Source organism: Falco peregrinus, chromosome 2, assembly GCF_023634155.1.
Source record: "Falco peregrinus isolate bFalPer1 chromosome 2, bFalPer1.pri, whole genome shotgun sequence".
In the NCBI taxonomy this organism is placed as follows: domain Eukaryota; kingdom Metazoa; phylum Chordata; class Aves; order Falconiformes; family Falconidae; genus Falco; species Falco peregrinus.
In genome coordinates, this window is record NC_073722.1 from 92807538 (window position 1) to 92832073 (window position 24536).

Consider the following 24536-nt stretch of genomic DNA (forward strand, 5'->3'; position numbering starts at 1 on the left):
GGCTTAATGAAATAATTCCTACTGTGTTATTCATTAACTCACATTTCATTCAATGGCTCCTAAGAGGATAATGAGCATGTTAGACTTCTGACATCCTTTTGATAAGATAAACAAGAGTTAAAGCTACGGCAGGCAAAGTTTAAGCATGGCAGTGATGCCTCACTGAGGCAGGTGGTGTGTGATGTTACATGACTTTAAAACTAATTTAATTGCTTTTTCTTTAATGAATTAAAGAAAACAACCTCCTTTTGAAAGCTGTTGGAGAAATAACAAGTGCCCAAAGCCAGATGGAGGTCTTCCTTAGTGTGGAGGCTGCACCTGATTGAATGTCAGTATGGAAAGGTGGTGTTCAGCCCAGTATTGCAGTGCTTCAAAGCAGTTGTGGGAGCTCAAATAAATTGGGGGACCTGCAACAACAGAAGCATATGGAAGGAAAAGAAACTTAGTAAAGGACAGCTGCTCCTGATCTGTATAAAAATTTTGGTGTAAGAGCCTCTTGAACCTTGTTGGGTTTCTAGTTTTAGCATTAATGTAGCTTGAGCATGTGTAAAATGTGAATATCCCTTAAACATTAGTGTCATGGACTCTTCCCCCTCATGTATCCAGTGTTGTCAGCTTAAACTGCCATATGCTGCTCTGCAAGAAAACTTTATAAAGGGGAGAAAGGTTACCTGATTTGCTAAGGGATTTTCTCTGGCATTGTTTAATGTAATAAACTGGACAACTCTACCCCTGGCTTTAGGGCTGACTTTTAAAGGAAGCTATGGGAGTTAAGTATATTGACTCATTTTGGCTCTAATGTGAGTCCTTGATGACCTGGGCTTCCTGATAAATATGGCAGTGGCCGTTGATCCAGCTACCATACCAGTGAGTACTATTCTATCCTGAAGGCTTGCCAGGGAGTTCATCTCCCTCCAAAAGAGATTCATCTGTGCTGTGCAATTGAGCCAGTAAATTAATATCAATAAAGATTAAGCTGTTTGTGGGAGGAATAATGATTGGATATTCAAATGCCTAGCAAACTGATCCTTTGACTGTTGCTGGGAGTGTGCTGGCATCAGTTGTTCATCCCTGCAGGTAATAACAGATAAAATTAAGCAGAGGCTGCAATAGCCTCGGACACCTGAAGAAATCTGGAACTTCCAGGTGGCCCAATAAGATCTTAAATCTCCTGGTATTTGGAGAAGCACTGGGTCAGGGAATGGTGACTTTAGCTAGACAGAACTTCTAGGAGGTGGTCTGGTGAGTCAGGTGACTGCCATCCTGGAGAACTAGGTATGTCCCTGCCCTGTTGTGGATTGTGGTGCAGGCTAGTAAGTTACTGGAAACCTACAGGTGTGTATGGAATTATGGTTTTGGTGTTAACAGCACAGCTCCAGGCCTGAAGCGCTCATCTCTGCAGCTCTGGCCCCCAGCTAGTGGATTGTATTTCCCAAATACTCCCAGTTTTTATAGTAGTCTGCTCTGTATTTGAAGAACTAGACTTCAGACATCTGTTATGGGTACTGAAACCAGAAGATCCTTCTGATGCCTTGAACTCTTGCTGGGCTTAGTTTTTCAATCTTTTGAAAATACGTTACTACCACTTAACCATATGGGATAGTGTGAAAACTGTGGTAAGCACTGTGGATCTGTAGCAGAAGAGGTGCTCTAAAATGAGCAGTGTTGAAATGATTGACTTGATGCAGAACTCTACACTGACTACAAAGTTTAATAAAAATGAATATAATTAGAAGTTCTGGGTTCAGGGAGTATTTGTCCTTGTAGCTCACTGAGTTAGGGTGGGGGTTTATAGGAATGTTTATATGAAGGGAGTTACCAATCGTACATACTCCAAGAGAAGCTGAACTAAAGCTTCACAGGTGATCATAGCACTTGCATTTCCTAATGTGTAATTCTTCACTCCATGCTTTTTATGTGTAGACATATTAAGATGCAATTACAAGTTGATTTCTGTGGCATGTATGACTAGTAAAGATATCTGCTGTGTCATTAATACATGGGTCTTGGGCTGTCAGTTTTGTGTGCTTTGTTTACTTTATTGTGCAACTACATGTAACAACCTAATCCAGGAATCCATCACCAAAGCATACCTGCCCTGTCAAGGATCTCTTCCCTTACAGCAGCATTTACACACCGGTACTCTGACTTCTTGAGCTGTTACATGTGAAGTGGTAAAATATCAAAACAGGCCATTTTCTTACCTGTTCTTGGAAGATCTGTTTTTCAGCACCTGTGGTAATGGTTAACTGGAATAAAGAACATTATCAGTTCCTGTCAAGCTTTAAGATGTTTGAACCAAACATAGTTTGGCTGCTGGTGTTGGTTTGTGGATTTCATTGGTTATTCTGGAAGCTTCTACCATCAGAGAAGACTTCCAAAACAGTTGTCAGCTAGACCTGAAACTGATGCAGAGATGTTGTATTTCCAAGCTAATGACATAGAGGTGTTACTTGCAATAAAATATACATTCCTTGGGTCCTTGTACTTAGTTGATGGACTAATTTAAACTTGCCAAGTAAGCTTTTCTAGATCAAGATAAAATCTTTCATTCAGGAAAGGAGTTTGGCTTTTTGGTATTTGAATCTAGAGTGCAAAACTGTATGCAAGCTTTTTCAGAAATACAAGGCCTGACTATTGAGGCTTTTCCCACAGCAAGCTGGTATTTATTTAAATTACAAGTCCTTTTTTGTCTAAGCTCTGAGCATTTGCTTCTAGATTTGTCTTCACATGTAGATTTCTTACACCAACTGCATAACCTCTTGAAATAAAGGCTTATAATAAAAGTGAGGTAGACCTAAGTATTCTGAATGTTGTTCTTATCCTTGTTGTTTTCCTTGATTTTGCCACAGCTTCCTTTGTCTGTGAATTTTTCTGAACTTAGTTTAAGATTCTAACCTTAATATTGGAACGGGTTGTCTAGAAGGAATATGCTTGGTGATACTCAAACTTTGGCTGGCCAAATCTTTGAGCAGCTTGATCTAAATGGAACTGTGTCGAGTGGAGGGCTGGACTAACTAATGTGCAACTGTCTCATTCAGCCCAGATTGTTCTGAATTTTTTTGCATGTTTCTATCCTAGTTCTTTCTGCTTTCCTGTTTGGATTTACAGGGACAGATGTAACTTCTGCTTTTTCATGCCTGAATCTTGTTACTGTGACTGTAAACAGCACAAATCTCTGGTCTTTAATATGAATGTCTTTCAGAAGGAAAGCTTTCTGTGAAGTGCAGTCCTTCTGGACCTGATGGCAAGCTTTAGTTCAGGCAGCTCTTACATTTACAGGAAGGAAAGAAATTCTTGCCTTTTTTTGGTTTGGACTTTGACCAAGGTTGACACCTCATAAGATCTTTGAGATCCTTGAGTACCTGAGCAAACTGAGTTTCAGGGTTGTGTTCATACATTGTCAGCAGCTTCATCCCACTTATGTGTCATGAAACAAGATGTTGTCAGTTGAGGTCAGGGGTTTTTGTCATTTAATTTCATCAGAAGTAAAGCAGTAAATTAGGACCCAAAACTCAAGTGTTAACCTCTTATTGCTCCTTATTTTTGTATCTTTTTTGCCAAAACTTTCCTGATTTGCTTTTTGAATCTGAGGAAATGCAACTCGAGTATTCTATCCTCATGGATTTAAGACAGACATCTCTGAGGTTGTGTTCAGTAAGTACAGACTTGGTTTTGCTACTAAGTCAGTTACCAGAGGAAACTTCAAATTGAAGGATTAAATAACAATAGACTAATCGAGCTTACTTTTTTTACTGTGAAAAGTTGCTTTGGTGCATTTAACTGAAGCTTGATATCTGCAAGTCACAGGTAAGAATTGAAGTGTTAAAAATGTAATTTGTGCTATTTTCATATCCTTAAGGGAGCTTATGGACTAATATGCACACATTCTTGTGTGTCTTTATAAAATACAACTTGAAGGGGACATGCTAAATTTACTGTCAGGATGGCTATAAATCTTTTTATTTATTTAAAGGTTAAGTCTTGCTGGCTGATAATGATTCAAATGCAAAACAAAATTAAAGTGGGTAACTAAAGTTGCCTGCATACTGATGTACATATTTTTAAAATCTGGGATTAAACCATACTAAAAATGAAAATTACCTTACCTGATGTATCAATAACAGAAATATCTGTTGAACTGCATGCACTTCTACAGTGCCTGTGGGGTAAGATGTGAATGCACGGCATCTAGGTAACTTGCTGAAGAACCCAAACTCTTTGTTTGTTCAAAATGATGATTTATCTCTATTACAGCCAATTCTCTTAGTAAACAGAGTTTGGTTTGAGTCGCACAGGGATGGAGTGAATGTTCTCTAAAGGATAAAACACTTAAATGACTACTTATGTTCTTTGTATTATTATTGTTCTTCTCACTTTGTTTATATCTACCAATATGAATGAGTTTCTCTAGGGGAAAAATAAGTGAGAGGGGATTTAAATGAGAGTTTGCCTGATGTGAATAAATCCACACTAACTCAGATTTTGGGGAAAGGTGTGTTCACCAGGTCGTAAGTGTCTGTATATAGGCAAATACATTCCTACAGTAATTCAACACTAGAAACAGTGAATCTACAGCAACCTTTGTTTCTCATGTTAAATTGTTGTAGGAATCTGTTTGCCTGTATATATAAACACTTGTTACTGTCTTGCATTACTTTTGTCTTGCCTCTTTTTTTAAAAAGGGTATTTAATATAAAATAGGATACTGGAGCAACACATCCTTTTGTTATAAACTTATCAGCTATACAGAACTTGGTGTGGGTTGATCTAAGTGAGCAGGTAGGAAATCCAGACTTAAATCTTTGTTCCCTAGAGAAACTCATTCTTGTTGGTTGATCTTGCCATTGAAGCAGTAATTTCAAAGGAGATAAAGTTGCCACGTCGGATTTATTCCTTTTTTCCACATAAGGCAAATATCTGCTGGTATCTTCCCAAGGAAGCTTGAACATTTAGGTCAATGGATTTTCAACTTTAAATGTGGGAGGGAGGAGAGGAGAGACTTTGTGGCTAGTAAATATTAACTGGAAAGATATCAAACCTTTTTTCACTAGCAGAGTTGCAGTCTGTTGCAGAACTTAGTTGAAATTCTGTCGAACTCAGTGTTTTGATATACATATATGCCTTAACAAAAACCCATAAAACCTTTTTTGGTGCCTCTCTGAATTGCCTAAATATTTTTAACTTTGGCTTCATGCTGTTTAGCCTTTTAGAGTAAGTATATTCTGTTAATCCAAGAAAATTCTTTCCTGGCTCTGAATATCTGTGCAACCTCAGTGTAAACTGACAAGCTTGTATACTCACAGAAGTTGTTAAATAGAGCAAAGATGTTAGGGAGTTGTCATGACTGAACTCAGCCTCTGGAAACATGACTTCAGAAATCGTATTTGTTCCTTTCTTTGACAGATTGTTCAAGATTTGAACAAGATCGTTGCATAACAAACTACCTTGGTTTAGTAGCTGGAGGACTACTGGACTTAAAAAAGCTTTAAAAAATTTACATAATAGCAAACTGGTTCTGAAACAGCACTGCTGCGCATGTAGAGGAACAAATTTCACAGTGTGACAAAATTAACTGGTCTATTGAAGATCTCAGTACTTAATTACATACATTATGAGTATCTAGTATTGATTTTCAAAACTTGTTATGGAAATTGAGATACATAAAGACTAGTCTCAGATTTCTTTAGGCAATCTTAAGAGATGCATGGCTACTTACTGTGCCTCCTGCCTCCCACATCAAAGGCCCATGTACAAATGCTGTTTAAATCCTTGGTATTTGATTAAGCTCTCAAGTAAGAGTTCAGAGCTGCTCACTGTAGTCTGATAGGTGGCTCAGCGTCCTTTTTCTGCATACATTTGTAGGACCCTTTTTTAAGACTTCCTTTGCCTTTTATTTTAGTTGTCTAGACCAATGCCAGGTCTTAAGTGCAGCTTGCAAATGGAAAGTAATATTTTGCCAGTAACTATGACCTTCCATGAATGGAAAAAGATTGAAATAAACAACTGTCTTAATATTTGGAAGATACTGAAGTGCTTTAACTATAGGAGGAAAAAGGTATTTGCTCTTCCTGCATTTTGTCCTAGCTTTAGTGAATTGAATCAGATGGTCAAAGAAAGGACATAAAGTAGCAGGTTTTTTGGAGGCAGTGTACTGGTAGATCAGCCAAACCAGTTTGTCCCTTGTGATCTAAATATAAGAAGCCTCCTTCATTGGGGAAGGCATCAGAGTTCTGTGTATGTCTTAGTACACATAAGGAGCCTAAGCTCTTAACTGCTCTGCCTAGGTGAAGGGCAATGCTGGTGTGAGTCTTCTCTCACTGTGTAGAAAACCAGACTAGTAACAGAGCATACTGCTGAAAGTTTGGAGAAGTTGAAACTGGAAATGGACTGATGCAAAAACCTGTTTGTTCTACTCGAAGGGGTTAGCTGCTCAAATATAAGGAAGCGAGTAACCTGTTCTGGTAAATCATGTGTCTGGCTTTAAATGGGAACTTGCTGTCTAAGTAAGAGCTAGCAGAAAATTCCTTACACTCACTTAAGCTGCTAGTGCTTCCTTACCCAGCTTTTGTTGGTCTCCTTATCATGACAAGCACACGTAGTTTTATCTTTGTAATTTGACTTACAGTACTTATGAAGTGGCTGGTTGAACAGTGACTGCTGTTGATGTTTTGGTGGTCTTGTGGATGATGCCCAAACAAGTATTTAGACTGCTCTCGAGAATACAGCTGTTTTATCCTAGAAGAGCTAGCCTGCTCCTTGATTAACTCCTGAAATGTGAAAATTAGGTGGTCAGTTCATAAAAAAGGGTCTCTTGTGACTAAATAATGCTGGCGCTCTGCCTAGGTCAGCTCTTCCAATATGATTGCTTGATTCAGTTGTTACCAGGATTGTTTTGTATCTACTAATAAAGAAATAGCCAAACTCAATGCTTTTCTTGTATTGAATTAACTTACTATTTTATACTGTAAATAATAGTACTAATGCTGTGATCAAACATACTTATCCCCTGCCATGGTTGGATGGAAGAGACTGGCTGTTCATCCCCAAGTTCATGGATGCTGGCAGAAATATCATTGCTGTGTATTAGTTCCTGTTGGTCCAGGATACAGTTGTATGCTTAATAGTTGTAATGCAGATGAGACATTTTGAGGGTTATTAGTATTTAAACTGTAAACTCTGCCATTTATCTTGGCCTGCTTAATGCTTTGAAAAATAGTTTGAGATGAGCAAGCTATTTGACTAGTTCCGTAAAGAAAATGCCACTCCTGCGGTGTTGAAGAAAGTCTTAAGCTGCCCCAAATTCTATAAATTCTAAATGTCATGTAGTTGCTTTCAGGCTCTACTTTGGAAGCAAACAACATACACAACATTGTAGAGTAGTGGTTCCATAATCTGACTTCTTTCTGTATGAGTTCTGTCATGCATCTAGGAGTTGGAGGGGTCTGAAATGTTGGAGTTGGTGTCAGGTAAGGAAGGGGACTGTTTTGTTGAAGAGTGTGGGAGCAGTACCCTTTCTGATGGTTCACCATGTTTCAGGGAATGCAAATGTTTCTGCTTTAAAACAGACTACACCTTAAGTGTCACATTAAAAAAGGCGTTTTTGGAGTCTTCCACAATTCTGTCAAGTGCTAGTGTTAGGCCATTTGAAATGAAGTTTCATGCTTGCATAAGGTAGTCTGAAAGTCATTGAACACTGAGCCTCTCAAATGGCCTTCTCTTCTTAAGTGAAGACAGCGAAGGAGGAGGATGTGTGTCTTACCCAAACGGCCTCCTTGACAGAACAGGCTTTTTCAATACAATTTAAGAATCAATGGATTAAACCTGTAGTCCATAACTGCATTGTGCAGGGTGTGCAGTAAAAGGAAGTGTCTTGTCACAGGCCTGGATAACAGAAAACATGTTGCTGTCTCCTGCCTGTTGGTAGTGATACAGCTGACCAGTGCTGTTGCTCTTAGCCTCTGTGGGGGGCTGAGTTCGCTGCTGTGGACACCTTGTAATAACTTAACCCACTTAATGCTTTGAGGAAGAAATGTTTATTCATAGCAGGTACTTGGTCTTTCAATAAAGTTATTATGACAAAAGCGTTGATTGAGTGGTGTTTTGTGAAAGAGGTTTTAAAAGCTTTGTGCCAGACAAAGTATAGAGAAAATGAGGTCAACTTACACACAGAGGAGCTAATAGCCATAACTGCTGTATGTTGTTCTAAACTAGTTCAATGGAGGGAAAAAAAATTCATGGGACTGAAACTCCGCAGGAGTCTTCAAATCAAATTTGCCTCTTGGTTATTCCTATTTTTGGAACTTTCTTTTTTTAATGACTTGTAGATCTCTTTAGTGTTGCATTCACTGTCAATAAACTACAACACGTAAGGATCCTGTCATGATGGGTACTGTGTAATGCAGGTCTCCTAGATCAGCAGCTGCCTCTTTCTAGTACTCTTCCAATTAACAGAAAGGATTGAGTTTTAAGCAGAATGTTACAGAGGAGGGAAAGGGGTATGAACAGGTGATTTGGGAGGATAAGTAGAACCTTTGAGACTTTAACAGCCTCTTACACCTATTTGTTTGTTGCCTGCCTTCTAGAAAGGAAGCACCAGTGGAGGGAATGTGACTCATGGCAAATGGGCTGTAAGGACCTTAGTGGAAAAATGGGATGTATGAGGAACAAATTATTCCCTTCTTACTCTGTTCTGCACTTTCAAATGGAACTTTTTTCTGCCTGGTCTCAGTCAGTCTTGCTCACTTGCTTTTTATTTCATAACTACAATCGAATATTGCCCTACTTTTCATGGTTCTTTGGTTACCTTTTGACATAATACCCTCTCCAGCACACTTGATCACCAGCACACTTGATCACCTTCCTAGCTTAGAACCTGCACAAATCTGCTGAGTTTCCACCAGCTCAGGCCCTGGTCAGTATTCTGTGTCCTGTCAGCTTTCATACATGACTACTAGAGTCAGATCCTTGCAGACCTGCACAGTTCAGACATATGTATAACTCCATGGTCTTTCTTGGTAGACATTACCTGTCTGTCATGCACGCAAAATTGAGGAATATGGAGTAATTGAAAGGAAAAGAAAGTAATAGAATGACTTGGAGTTTTAAATTTCCAGTGATTCTTCAGAAGGTCTCTGATGGGCAAATTGTATCCTAGCTTATGTATGAACAATTACACTATTTAGATTTCAGGGGTTTATCCAAATGAAAAAGGAATTCAAAAGAAAACCTGAAATCCTGTAAGAAAAAGTGGCATTTTCTTCAGATTTTGGCTTCAACCTCGTGGTCTTTTGACCTGGGTTGTTTTGAGATCAGTGAAGAATATAGATATATAATTCTTATTCAGAAACACTCTTTCCTGAAAGAAACCTGTTATTAATTTGAATAATTAATGCAGCAATCCCACTTTAAAGATTTTATTCTTTACATCAGTTATGGAAGAATGGAACTTTCCTAATGAAAGGAAGTCTCAGCAGTGCTTTTACTGCCTTGCCTACTGTGTTCTTTTGCTATTTCAAGCTTTGCTTACTGTTTGAGATGTTTTTTGTCCTATCTTTGAACTGTTCCTTCTGCGTTTAATTTTTGAAGAGTGTAAAAAGTCATTTCTTTAACTAGTATGCAAAGATAATCAGCTTAAGCTGCTTTAAAAACAGATTAGTGCCTCTTCTGAGTAGGAAGCTGAAGGAAAATAACATGTCTACCTGGAAAGGGTTCTGCAGGAAACTTCGTTACCTGCCATTAACGTATGAGTCAGTGCAGTGACAGATGTTGACAGAACTTTTTTGATTCTTTGGACTTGTATAATTATTTTTATACTTCACTCACAGAAGCACAGATAGAACAGAAAATGGAATAAAATATTTTCAAAATGCTCTGATGTAAGACGCTCCCCACCCATGTTAAGGGGTAGTGAGGTACTCTGTATGGTGGTTGATCTCCGCTTAATCTGTCATGCATTTGAGTAGCGATGTGTACATTCCTTTGTATTCAACTGCATTCCAAACTGGAAGTTGTGTAACTAAATCTGGGGAAGCCTATGAAAAGACACATGGCAGTAGGAACCAAAAAATACTTTCCTGAAGACTGGTATTTCTTCTCTGTGTACGTGTTCTAAAACTTTCTGTTTAGTAGTAACTTTGCACTATCCAGCCTCAGGAGCAGCTGTACTCAAAGCCGCAGTCCCCATGCTGTCATGCCCTCTGTGGTTTTTAGCTCAGCCACAAGCTAACCACATCACCCCAAGTGGTAGGTACCTGATAGTAGCACTCTGTTCCTATTCCTTAGCACGTGAAGAATAAAGTAAAAATAGTTTTTGGGGAAAGCAAGCTAAAATCCAAAAGGAAGAACATTAAAAAGGAAAGAGAAGAACCATCTATATGTGAGCTAAAGCTGAGCAGAAAACAGCTGAACAAAAAGGTGATGAAATGGTAAGTGTGATAGTGTGGTGCAAGAGAAGGTTCAGGCACTGCAGAGCTTGGTTGTATGGGAGCAGCAATATTATGAAGTTTGAAACGTAAACAGAAATAGAGAACTTCTAAATCAGAAGTTGCACTTGCATAATATTACAGTTGTGACATGCTGTGGCGTAACTGTTGCAGAAATGCTGTATTTCAGCAATGGGAGGAAAAAATACACTTAAAATGGGCAACTACCAGAAGAAAGTTTGGTTTAGTTTTGTCTACAGCGTTGAGGATAGCTTTGTGGCTACAGAAGATCAGGACTTGGTTTTTTTTGCAAAGCTGTTCTTTTCTTTTGTTGTTTAACTTTATGTTTATCAAACCATACTGCTTCTATTCTTGCTAGATACAGCCTTTCAGCTAAGAAACTGAAGTGACAACTAATTGAACAAGTTTTAATAAACTTTTCAAGAGTTTTTTTCTAGATATTTGCCATTGTTTTTTTTAATTAAATGTCAAGAAAAAAATTGTCACAGACTTGTATAATTTAGATTGGAGGTCATGTAGTCCAATACTCTGTTCAGAGTAGGGCCAGCTTTGATGTTGGGTTGCTGAAGGGCTGGTCAGGTTTGGAATATCTCTAGGGATTAAAGTTCTGCAACTGGGAAACCATTATTCTGAATTTCCTCCCCAGTTATGTTATTGCTTGTCTTTCACTATTATAGAATGATTGCTATCTCATCCTACTACTCTACCTCTGCATAGCATCTTCCAAGAAGAAAAACAATGGAGGCAAGACCGATGTGCTACTTAAACTGTTCACTTAATGCCCAGATTCTCAAAACAGTCAACAGGGAAGGATCCTGAGAAGATGGTTCAAAGCAAAAGTTTAGTTTAAGTGTTCCTCTTCGCATTTCTGGAAGTACTGGCCCCCTATGGCAGAATGACTTCTTACATGTTTAAAATTGGACAGTGTTAATATGTCCTTCAGCACCTGTGCGTAAATCAAAAAATCTAACCCAAGCAGCTATGACACTGTGACAGCCTAATAAGAAAGGTAGTGCAAAGCCAATTCCTTTACTAAACATGTTTGACCTTGCAGGATTTACTGAAATGGTCCTGTTCTGTTTTCCTTCTTCTACCCTTTGCTTTCTTAATGGTGCTGAATCTGTCCTTTGTGGTTCAAACAGAAGAGCTCATGCAAAGGAAACGGTGGGAGCACATGGAGGGGAAGGCTGCATCCCCCTCCTCAGGGGCATCAAACTTGGATGTGCTCAGCTGGATTCATTAAACAGTTATACAGCAGTACTTGGGATTGCTCCTCCCTTAAGTAATTAGTGTTTTGGAGATGGTAGTAGAATTTACAGCAATGTTTCTTCTTACAGTCAGCTTTTTTTTTTTTTCCTTTTTTTTTTTTGGCACAAGTTGTTGACTTAGGAAGTGATAACGTTTGAGGTGCTTATCTGTGACTAGCAGCCTTGCAAGAGGAATGCTGATGAGCGTGTCCTGAAGTGTTTTCTTAATACTGGCAGGAATAAAGCGGAATTACTAACGTTTATATTGGAACATTTGTCTCCTGTTTTTAAAACCTCTCTACAAAACTCTTGAGATTCAGTGGCTTCTTCCAGACCTCATTAAATTCAATAAAATGCTTGTTGCAGATTTTGTGAAGGTTTTTTTTCTTGGACCTAAAACACACGAAATAAGTCTGCCTCCTGCTACCCTAAATGTGTATCTTGCCTTGTAAAAAGTAAGGACGTGGCCAGAAGACTGTCTCTGAAGAGTTGCTCTGGAGTTGCATAGTCTGCCTTCATAGCCTTTTTTTTTTTTTAATAAGCTTGCTGAGTATTCCAATGAAAGATGACTTTGTATAACTGAGCAGCTGTAAAGTTGAACTTGTTGCGTGATCAAGTTGGTACCTCAAAGTAAAACTGTCCCTTCTGCTTCATGTGCCTTGTTTAATTATAAACCCATAAAACTATTGGAATTAGTGTTTGGCTTGTTGGTAGAGACAGATTTTAAAATAAAAAAAAAGTTTCTCTGTGTTGCAGGTAACCAAATGTTGCTTTTAGAAACTATTATAAAACTGTAATTCGTGATTAGCTGAAGTTTTTAAAAGCTGTGATCACTCCTAGGGTGTTTCCTACTAAAGCAAAACATCCTAATGTCACAATTTGTTTAAATAATAACTGAATGTAGATGCATATGAGATTCCCCTAAAGTGTCTGCTGTGTGAAATGTTAAATCTGTTTTGTTTGATACATCTAAGTTTGTACTTCTGAAACTATTTTTCTATGTCAGTCCTAAAATTATATATCTTTTTTTTGTATACTGAAAATACTTTTTTGCCCCCCCGTCATGAACCATAAATTAAAGGGCACAATAAATGCAAAATAGGGGTTTATTTTGTTTAATGGACCAGAATGAAAACTATCCCTAGTTTTGGCACAGAGTACCAGCAAACTATTTTTAGTAGCAGGATTACATGTTTATAGAAGTTAGACTTTCCAGGCATATACACATGCAGCATGTTATTGGGATAGCTTCCCAAGTTACTGTGAAGAGCGAGTCTTCGGGTACACTGGATACAAGGCAGTGGTATTCCATCAGTTTGGCTGCTTGTGCGCTTTAGCAATGGTTGGGCTTAGTCTGGAGCTTGAATTTTAGGGTTTGGGTATTTTAGTATAGAACTTTGTGTCCTAGCAGTCATTCAGATGCTGTAGAAGACATCTGTAAAAACCTACTAGAGTGACTGTGTAGGAAGAAGCAAATCAGATATTTTCTCCATATAATTTTTTTGACAAATATGTATTTGAGGTGCAATACTTACATTTATTTTTGAGGAAACAACTCTTTCCACAGCATTTAGAAAGTCAAAAAGATAGGGCTTGCATGGCGTCATGCGAGCATCGTTGTTCACCTTGGCTTTTTTTCAGCTTTGTCCCAAAGTACTTAGGCAATAACCACTGTTTGGAGGTCATCATCTGCTTTAAAAAGCTAATTTTAGTGTACAATTAAAAAACACTTCTGAAGATCAGTACAAAACCAGTTGGCTCTTCTAGAAAAGAGCTCTCCTGTAGCTTGTATTGCTAAGTAATTTTTTTCCCACTTCTGTGTACCAAAAATGTTAAAAGAAAAAAAGAAATTAAATTGCTTTGTGGTTTTGATTTCTAAACTGTTCCTTACCAGAAAAGAGGCCTTAACCAGCACACATGTACTTGTCAGAATCCAATTATTGAATTCCCTGTTTGGGCGTATAAGATCTCAGTAGTTAAAACTGACTTAGTACTTCTTACTTTTCTACTTGTATTAAGACAAACTAACATAACATAGAGTTTATTGTATAAGTCACTAGGTATTGAAGAAGTGGGTTTTTTTTTTTCTAAATGAAGGTTCATGTTTTAAAGTACTCTTTTTATTTGCAGTTGCCAATGTGAAGTATCAGAAGAGTATAGTTTGAAACTTTCTGGGACAAAGAGGACTGGTTTATTCTCTCTCATTCTTTGGTAAGCTGTTTGTATTAATTTGGTAAGATGAGCTGCCTGTTGAAGGTGGATTCTATGGTGAGCATTGATTACTCTTAATTAAATAAAGCATTTTCCAAGTCGTTAGACAAAAATCAATATTTTACCAAGTTAGAATTTAATTATAAAAAACCCCTTCTGATTCTTAGTTGTACACAATCTTCAAACATGATTCTTTGTCTATCCTGCTCCTATTTGTGAGTAATGTGTAAATGTCCATATTGTTAGCTACTTCCCCAGTAAATACTTTTGAAAACTTTTCAATTACTTCTACATGCAGTGCCAGGAAAGAGGGGAAACCTTGCTGTCAGGGATTGAAACGTGGGAAACTAAGTGTTTATCCTTATCTCAGAATAATTTCCTTCCACCTGCAAAAGGGGAAGAGCTGTTTTCGGTTTGCAAGAGAATCATCTTTTGCTAAAGCTAGAGTGCATTCTTGAATATTTCATTCTCAGATTTTCCAACGCTTCTTTGTCAAAACCTTTGGATTCCTGTCTAAAACTTGCAGGGTAACTGTGACACAGCATACAAATAGCTATGTTTTGCAACTGAGGGTCAACTCAATTTGCTTTTGATACTAAAACAAGTGGAATTCAGGATCTGGACAGGGGGAAGGCAGGGGAACAAGGTGAAATGCTTGTGAATGAAATGAAATGAAAAAGGTACTTCCTTTTTCCCCTCCATTTTTTCTTTTTTCTTGCTGTAAGTTCAACTATATTTAAATATATGTGAATTTAAATGATCCTTTATTTATATAATGTTTTTTGTTTAGAATCACTGGCAAACAGATGGTTATTGCTAGTCTTAATTATGTACATAATTTAGACCAGAAGGCACGTCTGAAATGAAAGGTAATTAAGATGTTCCTATACTGGCTGAACAGAGTCTGAGGTTACAACCTTTCCTAATCATTTATCCTTTCAAGCAGAACATAAGAATGGAGAACTAACAAGACTAACCTCTTTTTTTGGTGTAATTTAATAGACATGAAACTACAGTTTAAAGGGCAGCACAGTAAATTGATAAAAGAACCTATTTTGGCCTCAGTGTCCCCCCCCCCTCCCCCCCCCCCCCCCCCCCCCAAGAATTATTTCTAACAATAAACCCAAGTTTCACTACGTTATGTGTAAGTTATCTGTTTTTATGTGTGAACCTATTTAAAAGTAGGAGCCTGAATTTGAGAGTGCTTTTTATGAAAGTGTTTTCTTGATCAATTTTTATCTAAGCTGTATTTGAACATTTCCATTTAATTTCTGGGAAATGGTTTTTACTGTCATGGAGGAGCTGATTATTTGCCAGCTGCAGTTAAACAAAATGAGAATTCTGATTCCATTCTGCAACTAATAAAAAAAAAGATATGGGTCAACTTCAGAACAGATTTCTTCAGCCAGTTTTTGCTAGTCTCACTTTGTATCAGGCTGTCCTTCAGAGTAGCACAGTGTGTTAATTATCACGGGTAGAATTCAACAGAGCGGCTTGTTTGCGCTGACAGTGTGGGGAACATTCTTGTTCTCACTTCTAAGGCAGTGCTCTTAAATGAGGGTCATAAATCCCTTGCTAGGTGTCACAACCACTGTGATCCTTTTTCTGTTCACATGACTCATCTGGAAGCGTTTGCTAAATGTAGGGATGGAAATGGATTAGAAAGCTTTGGTACAGAAAGAAATTGACATTGAAACTTTGGTTGAAGAGTTGATTCAGACCATCCTCAGTATGGGCTGCTGCAGGGAAGTGTGTGGTCCCTGTCCCTGGTGCCTGTAGTGTATTTCCTTTCCCTCGTACTCAGTCCACTGATCATGAGATCATGAAAGGAGTGGGATCAGCTTGTTGACATGATGGGAAATGACTTTCTTTTGGTATGTTCACTGTCTATCAGATCAGTGAACTTCATTCTAACAATCAACGTTTCTTGCTGGTTTTGTCAGTGATTTTTAGAAGTACTTTTGTGTTGTGGCAGTTAAGTTGATGAAGCGTTTCACTAATACCTGGAAGCAGTGTGAGCATGCAAACTATTTATTTTACAACCAGTCTAATAAGTTCTCGTACCATTTATTTTGGCAACATCACAGTTTATATCTGATAATCCTGATTAAAACTGAAACTGACATTTTTTTTTCACACAGCTTTCCCAAAATTCACCTTAATACGGAAGACACATTCATGTAAAAAGCCACAGTATTATAATAGAAGCTGTTTTGCAGCTGAATGCTGCAGTTAGAATAAGAAGCTAATTTTGCAGTAATTTAGATAGTCTCTGTTGATGGTTTATGCTGGATTTTAGGAGCACAGCTGTAAGAAATTTTAAAAGACCTAATTTGCTAAGCTAATACTCTTTTTACTAATATGTAGATGGTTATATAGTAAACTTTAAAAATAAATGTCTAATCAATCTGAAGTATAAAAACAATTTTGTTACAGCACAGTGCCTTATATTAAAACTTTTCATCTGTGATGCTAAGCATGCTTTAGGTTTGGATTGAAGCTCATCTTTTTAATTAGGTCAGTGTTTCTTAAATAATTGTGCTTGAAGTTGAAGGAATTTTCTGAAATAGCAAGGTATTTTTTACATTCAGAAGGCTTTACTATTAAATGTTTAAGGCTTTGTTGAAGTTGTACAGAAATTGTCTAGGTCTGGAAATGGTTGGCCTTAACAACTTAACAGTGGCTGCAACTCTGGAAAAGTAGAATTGGAGCTGGTGAAGAGGTAGTTGGCTGCAGAAGGCAGTCGTGCCAACAGCCTGCCTCCACAGCATGCTGAAACGGTAACTGAAATGTCCTCCTCAAAAGCCTTCATACAGATATGCCCTAACTCCTCATAACTCCTGTTATCATTATTTTAAGGATGGAGAAGGAGATCTGTGTAAACCTTACAGTTTTTAAACCAATCTTCTCTTGAATGATTAGTCTTCATTATATCAGGATATACTGCAAAGTTAATCCAGTCTGTGTCTTTCTTGACAGATGAGCTGTAAGATAGAGGTTGATTGGACAAATAAGCCAGTTGCTTAGCCAGCCATCATTTTAAACTTGGTTGAGCAGGAGACTCATTTTTTAAATCTTGTAGATCAAGGAGAACGGTGCATCATGTAATCTGAAAAACATATGGTGAGAACCAAAGGTTAGCAGCTGAAACCAGATACATTTAGAGAACGGCCAAGCCCCTCCTTTCTTGGTATTTTCAAGAGTAGATGTGGTTTTGGAAGATAAGTGTACACAAACAACGTATGTAAAATACCAAGTCATGCTGCAATCAGGCAAAAGCTCATGTTTTGAATAGAAGAGCTGAATTTTATGGTTTCTGATATATTAAAGATCAAACCTGATGGATTTATGGTCTTTTTGGCTTTAATCATTGTGATTCTTATAATGTTCTTATCAGTTACAACATAGTTTACATATGAACCGTCTTTCTTCTGCTTCTTTAGAAACAAAAATGTTAAATAATTCTTCCCTTTTTTAAAACCAGTGTTAACAATAATACTATCTTCATCTTGCTGTTTGTAGAAAGCATTTCTAAATTTCCTTTGTTTCTGATTACTTAGAAGAATGTTCCTACTCTCTATTGTTCTTGTAGGCATGGAAATTTCTGTGTTGTCTTTTCATTTTTCCTTATCAGTTGCCATAGTTGATAGATTCAGAATTTTATCAAGTATTCTACCTTTTGTTTTTCTTGTTTGTTTAAAAAGGGATTTTATATCTACTTTTTGCATTGGATTTTAGTCAATTAATGTTAGTTCCAGCTGAATTATTTTAATAATTTCCTCCTTTTATACACACACACACACGTCCTTCTGCAAGCTGTGCAATTTTGAGCCAACTTGCAAGCTTTTATAAGCTGTTTCTCCCCTGCTCTGGGGACATAAAGGCATTTTGTTTATTGTGATGTTCCTATTTAACAGAGGTTTTAGGGACAGTGTAATGCTTTCTTCTTATTGATCCTTTTTAGCAGTGGGATGCTTTAGTTTCCAAATACGTGCATCTGCTGCTTCTTTTCCCTTTGTAAGCATTGTGTACAATATACAGGATGTAGTTAGCACTTCCTGCAATGGTGGTGCGTTTGTGAGCTGATGGATTCAAAGTGGTTTTCTCTGTCAACCACACAACACTGATAATTTAAAATACATTTATAAGGTGACATACAGCCTGAGAACTGACCAAACTTGACTGATAGATTTTTTTTGTATCTTTACCCGCTGTAGACTGCAAAACCCATAAAATACTTGAATGCATCCTTTTTTTTTTTAAAAAAAAAAAAAAAAAAAAAAAAGGATGAACCTTCCTGAATTTAAAAAATTGAATACAGGATAAATCTCAAAATCAAACTGTAACTAATGTATTCACTTCAATCATTAAGTTCCTAATAGAGTCAACTTCATAAACTTCAAGGCTGTATGCTCTTAAGTATGTCCAAAAAATTTGCAGATGATAAGAGATTTTTAGTTTGTTAGATAGTGGAGAGAGCAAGTCACTAGTGTGTAGTGATCTGGAGCTCTTGGAAAGGTCATTGGTGGTGGTCAGTGGAAATGTCACAAGAAAATGAATGTTTTGATATATCCATGAAGGTAGAAAATGAGTCATAGCTATAAAATGATGAAGTTTATCCGTATGTGAATTAGAATTTATATACCATAGTTGAAAAAAGATTACTCCAGGAGGATTCGACAAACTATGTTACATAACAAATGAGACTAAATGATCGCTACAATCCCATTGGTTTTATAACCTATGTATTTGCAAATCACCATCTGTAAATGACTTGGGAGAGAATTCAGGGTGATCTAGAAAGGCTAATATGTTTTAATTTAAATTATATAAACAGTGGTCTAATTGCTGCATTCAGACAGGTATTCTCCCAGCAGTACATTCAAAGGTGGCTTTTCAGAATGAACAGAAGGAGCCAGGCATTTTGTAACGATTTTGTGTCTCAGGAGAGCTTATATGGATTTCATCTTTTCGTAATTACTGTTTGCTTGCAGTTTTTGTAACAGCTAAATTGTCAGTCTTTAAAAGTTAATTTGCATTTATTTTCCAAAAGAAAATTAACTTAATTGTTACACTCTTCTGGTTTTCTAGATTTTAATAATACGTGAAGAAGAGCCTCAAAGTATTGTGAGTAAAGACGAGGATTTCTCCTCCTATCCAGGGCCTGTCATGGTAAGCGAAAGGGGTTTGTAGGGTCTGCTACAAAGCAAAATAGGCTAAAATCTGAAAAACAGTAGAGAATTAATGTTTACATGTGGGGTTGTTGAATTTTTAATGTAGGGCTAGAGTAGCTAGGTTAATGGGGTTTTTTTCTGATACTATGACAATTCTTTCATTTTTTATGACTATTAATCAGGCTGCAGGAAGGAAAACTGTTTCTAATATCATATTTAGTTGTTTGAGTGCTTGTCTTTGAAAGTTTAGTAACTTCAGTAAGTTACTGATAACCTGAATTCTCTAAATGCTTCATCCTGTTTGAGCTTTTCATTGGTCATTGATAGCTTGCTATGCGGTGAAGAATGCAGCAAGTGACGGGGCTGAAGTTAACTGTAATGCTTTGTTTCTCAGGATGAAGAGACTCAGCACAGCCTTGAATGCATCCAGGCTAATCAGATTTTTCCCAGGAAGCAGCTGATCCGAGAGGATGAGAACCTTCAGGTAATCAGCACACTGCTCCCTGCCAGTTGAGATCACAGTATCTCTAGTTGACTTACATATTTTTTGGCCTCTGCTGTAGACTTTTCATTTGCAATTGAGCACAGCAATAAGAGAAACACGTTTTCTTTTGAAATACTCATGTACTGTTGGTAGGACAGAGGACTTGGGTGTTACATTACAAGAGATCCCTTAGAGCATCTGACAAATGCAACCATTACTTGTGTAGTAATTTCAAGTGCTAGGTTTTATTCCATACTTCAGGACTCTGTTTTTTAAAAAAATAACACTAACTGGTTAAATGCTACCTTTACTACTTGTTACTGAGAAGCCAAAAGTCTTATGTTACACAAAATGATTATTTTTTTTGTCTCTTAATTTTCCAAAGTTCCTTTTGAAATCAGTTTAGTTCAGATGTTTTATCCATGTAGGCACTCTTACGTTAACTGAATAGGTAGATTGTTTCATTTTAATAGAAAATATTTTTAATTGATTTAAGCTAAGTTGGTGTAAAACCAGATTATTTTCAAGTTGAGTATTTACACTTTTCACCCAGCTCAGCTCAATTTGGCTTAAGTCACATTAAACATTTGCAATTTTTATGTGCAGTGTAATATGACTGCAGGTTTTCTGACTTCATGAACAGCAGCATGTGCTGCATTTTCATATTTGCAGTGAGAAATATGACGCAAAAAGTATGATGTGTCCAACCAATCTCAGCCATGTAGCATTTAGGTATCCGGTTGAAGTTGGTTACCCGAGCTTTCTTGGTGAATATTGGGGACCAGTAGCGTAGGAGATTATTCATTTTACGTGTTTTGCCTACTTTAGCATGAATTTAGTAACATTATGGAAATGCCACTCTCCATTAAGGAAGGAGCAAGAGCATAAATCAAGGAGCTGGTCAGACTGCTTGCCAAAATGTGAGGATGTTTTACTCAGAATTTTTTTATAAAAATTCATTGTTTTCCCTGACCAAGCACTTACTACTCAGGAAAATTAAGATAAAATGAGGAATCATTTAAAAAAAAGGCTACAATTAATCTCTGAACCAACCTTACTTTCCTTCTTAGCAGTAATAGCTAAGTTGAATTCTCAGCAGTGTTTCATTTTGGTTTTAGATGTTGTGTGCTTGAGTGTATGCTTACAGGAGATACATATTTTTGGTAAATGGTTTTTGAAAGATTTTTCTTCCCATTCTGAAGGTCCCTTTCATTGAACTTCATGGTGAGAGTACGGAGTATGTAGGACGAGCAGAGGATGCCATCATTGCACTTTCTAATTACAGGCTTCACATCAAATTCAAGGAGTCTGTTGTGAATGTAAGTGTTACTCATGCTGCTGTGCTAATACAGGTATTCTGAACTCAATCCAAATAAGAGAATTTAGGATAAAAGTACCGTGATCCTGTCTTTCAAAGTTAGTGATAATGAAATACCTCTCTATGATGTCACATATTTCAGGAAGAACAGATACATATTTAGGCACCAAAAGGTGACTAGACACCTCTGTAAATCAGGCTTTGTAAGGAAACTTCACATCACTCAGCTTTACGTTCTCTTTATGGCTGGCTGTCAGCCATTTGTTCTCCCTGAGCTCTGTATATACTCAGTAAAGAAATAAAAGGTCTTCCAAAAGGCTGTTTGGAGCACCTAAGCTAGACTCGTGCTTTGCTTGGAGCTTCAAAATGTGGAACTAGGTCCAGCTACTGAAGTTAAGTGTCTGAAGTTGGATAGTATGAGTACAATCACTGACATGAGAGGTGTGAGTTGGATCCCATCTTCAGATGCCTGTTTCTTTAAAGAATTTTACTCTAAGTATCCATTCTTAAAAATTGTTACTTATCTAGCTATTCCTGATCGTAGACATAAATTAAACGGGCATTGTTTAGTCCTTTGCAGTAGTGTAACACTGACATGCACTAGTGCTGTAATACCATTTGTGAGCGATATAGAATTTGATAGGACATCATACATGGCACAGAAATATTTTTGTGGGTATTTGTAATACAACAGGTATAATAATTTTTTTTTTGATGATGGGTTTTTTACCAATTTCCTTATTTTAAGACAAATCCTGACCCTGGCTAATTGTTCACGGTTGCCAGGTGTCAGTCACAAATCCTGAAATATGCAGTGGTTACTTAAGTGTAAACCACCAAAACTGCATGTTATTCCAAAGCTGAGAAAAGCAAGGGAAGCAAAAGACAAGAGTTAACAAGTGTTCAACGCATACACGACTGAGACCCATGTGACAGTGGTCTGGAACATCAGTGGGTTTTCCCGTGCACTTAACCGATTTTACTTTTGATGCCATGTAGATCTTAAATTGTTTTTTTATTGTTTTGTGCCAGAACAGAATTATTAACTCTAAAAGATACTGCTTACTAACTGAAACTTAATCTTTACTGATTTAGATTGTCTCTAATCATATATCTATGTTATCTACAGACTTTGAAATGTGCCTGTGTCATAGTTATCGTTACTCACTTTAAATGCAATTTTAGTACATAAATTGTCATTGTAGGCTGAATAGGCGTGTCTGCTGGGCTGGTGAACATCTTGAAGTGCTAAAATTCATGATGATGTGGGGGTTTTCAGCAAATAAAGTTTGCTGGACATATTTCTGAACATGGCAATTAATCAAAATGATGGCAAAAACATTATTGTTATAAAACTTTAATTGGGCATCTAAGGGCTATTATCTTCCAATGCTGACCATACAAAGGATATGATACAAGTATGTGCATATGCAGAGGTAGCATAACTGTACTTTTCACTTCTCTTATTCTGTAGTCAATCCTGAAGCGTAACTTGAGACTTAAAAGTTAAGTTGTAGGTGCCACCATGCATTGGAATGGTAGCCAAGGGTCAGCTAGGTGTTGGGATGCTTCAAGTGCAATTCACCCAGATGCACCTCTGCATGCTGCTGGCAACAGAGAGGAGATGCATTACAAGGCATGTGTTTTATAGAATTCCTTTGCTGCTTTGATACAGATGTGAATTCTAGGGCTGAATTCTGCCAAGGGGCCTGTTACAATAAATCTGTATTGTACTCCTTGCTGTTAGATTTACTTTTTTTTTTTAATTCAGAGTCTGAATGTTGTATGAAATTGACAACTAGAATTGACGAAGCAAAGGACTGAATACTTAAAAACAAGGAGCTGGAACATGAGAAAAAAGAGAGTCCTAGAAATCAAATAATTTGTCCTGAAGAATGCCAGGAGTTACTTTACTGGAGAAGCCACTGCACTTACTGTCATATCTGTCCTTAGGATAATTGGGGGTATTATTTTTTAAAAACTGTCAATTTAATATTTTTGAGCAGTAACAAATTGTTGTTTTCTTAAATAATATTATTTGTGTTCAGGAAAGAGTCCATAAAAGTTTGTCAATGTTACCAAGTTAATTTTGCTTCCCTGTTTTTCGTATGCAGTATTCTGCCCTCTCACTTTGATATCTCCAAGGTTGTTAGTCCTGCTTCATATTTTCGTCATTAACCAGTAAGATTCAATTAGATAGTGTATGAGGTAGAGCAGAATATAGACTATTCTTTAGTAACCATATATGACCATCACTAATGACATAGTATGAACTCTACCAGAATCCAATGCGGAACAGGATTTGGAATATCTTTGAGGATAAAACATACTTGTAGTAATTAAGAACCATATTTAAATTGTTGAATTTTGGAGTAAGATCACTTTGGATATTGCTGATCAAAATTATTGATCAGATGGTGATTTTCTAAATTAAATCTTCAGAGTAATTTTCCTACTGTTTTTATATTGTTAGAGCTGTTCATAAAACACCTGTATGACCTTTTAAAAAAGTTTAAATGTCTGTTAATGTGAGGATTGGGGGTTTTAATTCTTTTAAGTGATTTTCATAAGAATCACTATCCTAAGTCCAACCACGCTAATGACCTTGACACCTCAGCAGAGAGAAATACTTCTGTGTAAGAAGGAAGATTCTTGGCAAATATCTGCATTATAGTACTTGTAAAATAAATTGATTCCCCATGTGAATGTGGGAATTCACATGTTTTGTGCAGGCATTTCTTCTTGAAGTAGATGGGATATTCTCGTGGCAAAAATGGTCCTCCAGAGAAAGCACTATGCATGTCAACTACTTTCCCCTTATTAAAGGCTACTGCATGAAGGGAATGGAATCCCATTAAAAATGGATTCCTGATCTTTGTCTTTTTTTACCTCACTGTTCTCTTTTTGTTTACAATTCAATAGACTGGCTGTCAGAATGATGCTTGTGAAACCTCAGTAAGTAGCACAATGCTGGTAGATCACTTGCTGCACCTGTGCTTGAAAATAAATACATTTAAAAGTTGATAATGCTCACATTGCAACATTGCAGAAAACAGCTGTACGCGTACATCTTTTCCATAAATAATTTCCTAGATCACAGTAATAGTAGGAACATGGTGTTTTAAATGCAGAAACAAAAGATCCAGTAGACCATGCAGAAATTGGAGGGATTATGACATTCAAAAGTGTTGACTTACATTTATCCATGGGATAAAAATGCAGACTCAACAGTGATCTCTTGGTGCACATGGGAAGTTTGGTTCCCATGCCAATCTCTATTGATTGGCTTTCCTTAAGAAAATTTCAAACTTTGCAGCTGGTGAGTGTTTCTTACTAATCATTTTTCTCTATATAAGCCAATTGCATTTATGGGAGAATTGCAGTTTTAGTGTAGTTTAACAAACCACAAACTTGTATGTACTCTCTTTCAAATAGTACAATTTGGATATAGTTTGAAAAAAAAAAATCAGGATGACGAGATGAAGGGAGAATTTCAGTCTTAGTGATTAAGTAAGTTTTGGTATGAGCTTTCCCTTGCTTGGCGTTTAATGGAAAAATGGTATGTTATCTTCCTTATACATGTAGCACAGTTGTGGTTCATCTGTGCTGAACAGTACACTTAGTCCTTGTTTTGTTCTCAGGTCCTGATACTCAAAT

General features: G+C 37.1%; 1 protein-coding gene across 14 annotated transcripts in view; it reads left to right on the forward strand.

The window, feature by feature from the left end:
- Nucleotides 1-24536, forward strand: part of MTMR3 (myotubularin related protein 3) — an 82874-nt gene that overhangs the window by 16994 nt on the left and 41344 nt on the right. For 4 of the 14 annotated variants that reach the window (XM_055794574.1, XM_055794576.1, XM_055794580.1 and 1 more), the window contains exons 1-4: nucleotides 17198-17254; nucleotides 18995-19075; nucleotides 19472-19561; nucleotides 20764-20880. In XM_055794574.1, coding sequence (XP_055650549.1) covers nucleotides 17213-17254; nucleotides 18995-19075; nucleotides 19472-19561; nucleotides 20764-20880 — 330 coding nt within the window. In that variant the 5' untranslated portion in view covers nucleotides 17198-17212. Of the gene's footprint in view, nucleotides 1-10281; nucleotides 10428-11871; nucleotides 12148-13822; nucleotides 13904-14491; nucleotides 14584-14693; nucleotides 14773-16664; nucleotides 16684-17197; nucleotides 17255-18462; nucleotides 18484-18994; nucleotides 19076-19471; nucleotides 19562-20763; nucleotides 20881-24536 lie in introns of those variants that run through there. The other 10 variants (XM_055794582.1, XM_055794585.1, XM_055794581.1 and 7 more) reach the window with 8 other exon arrangements.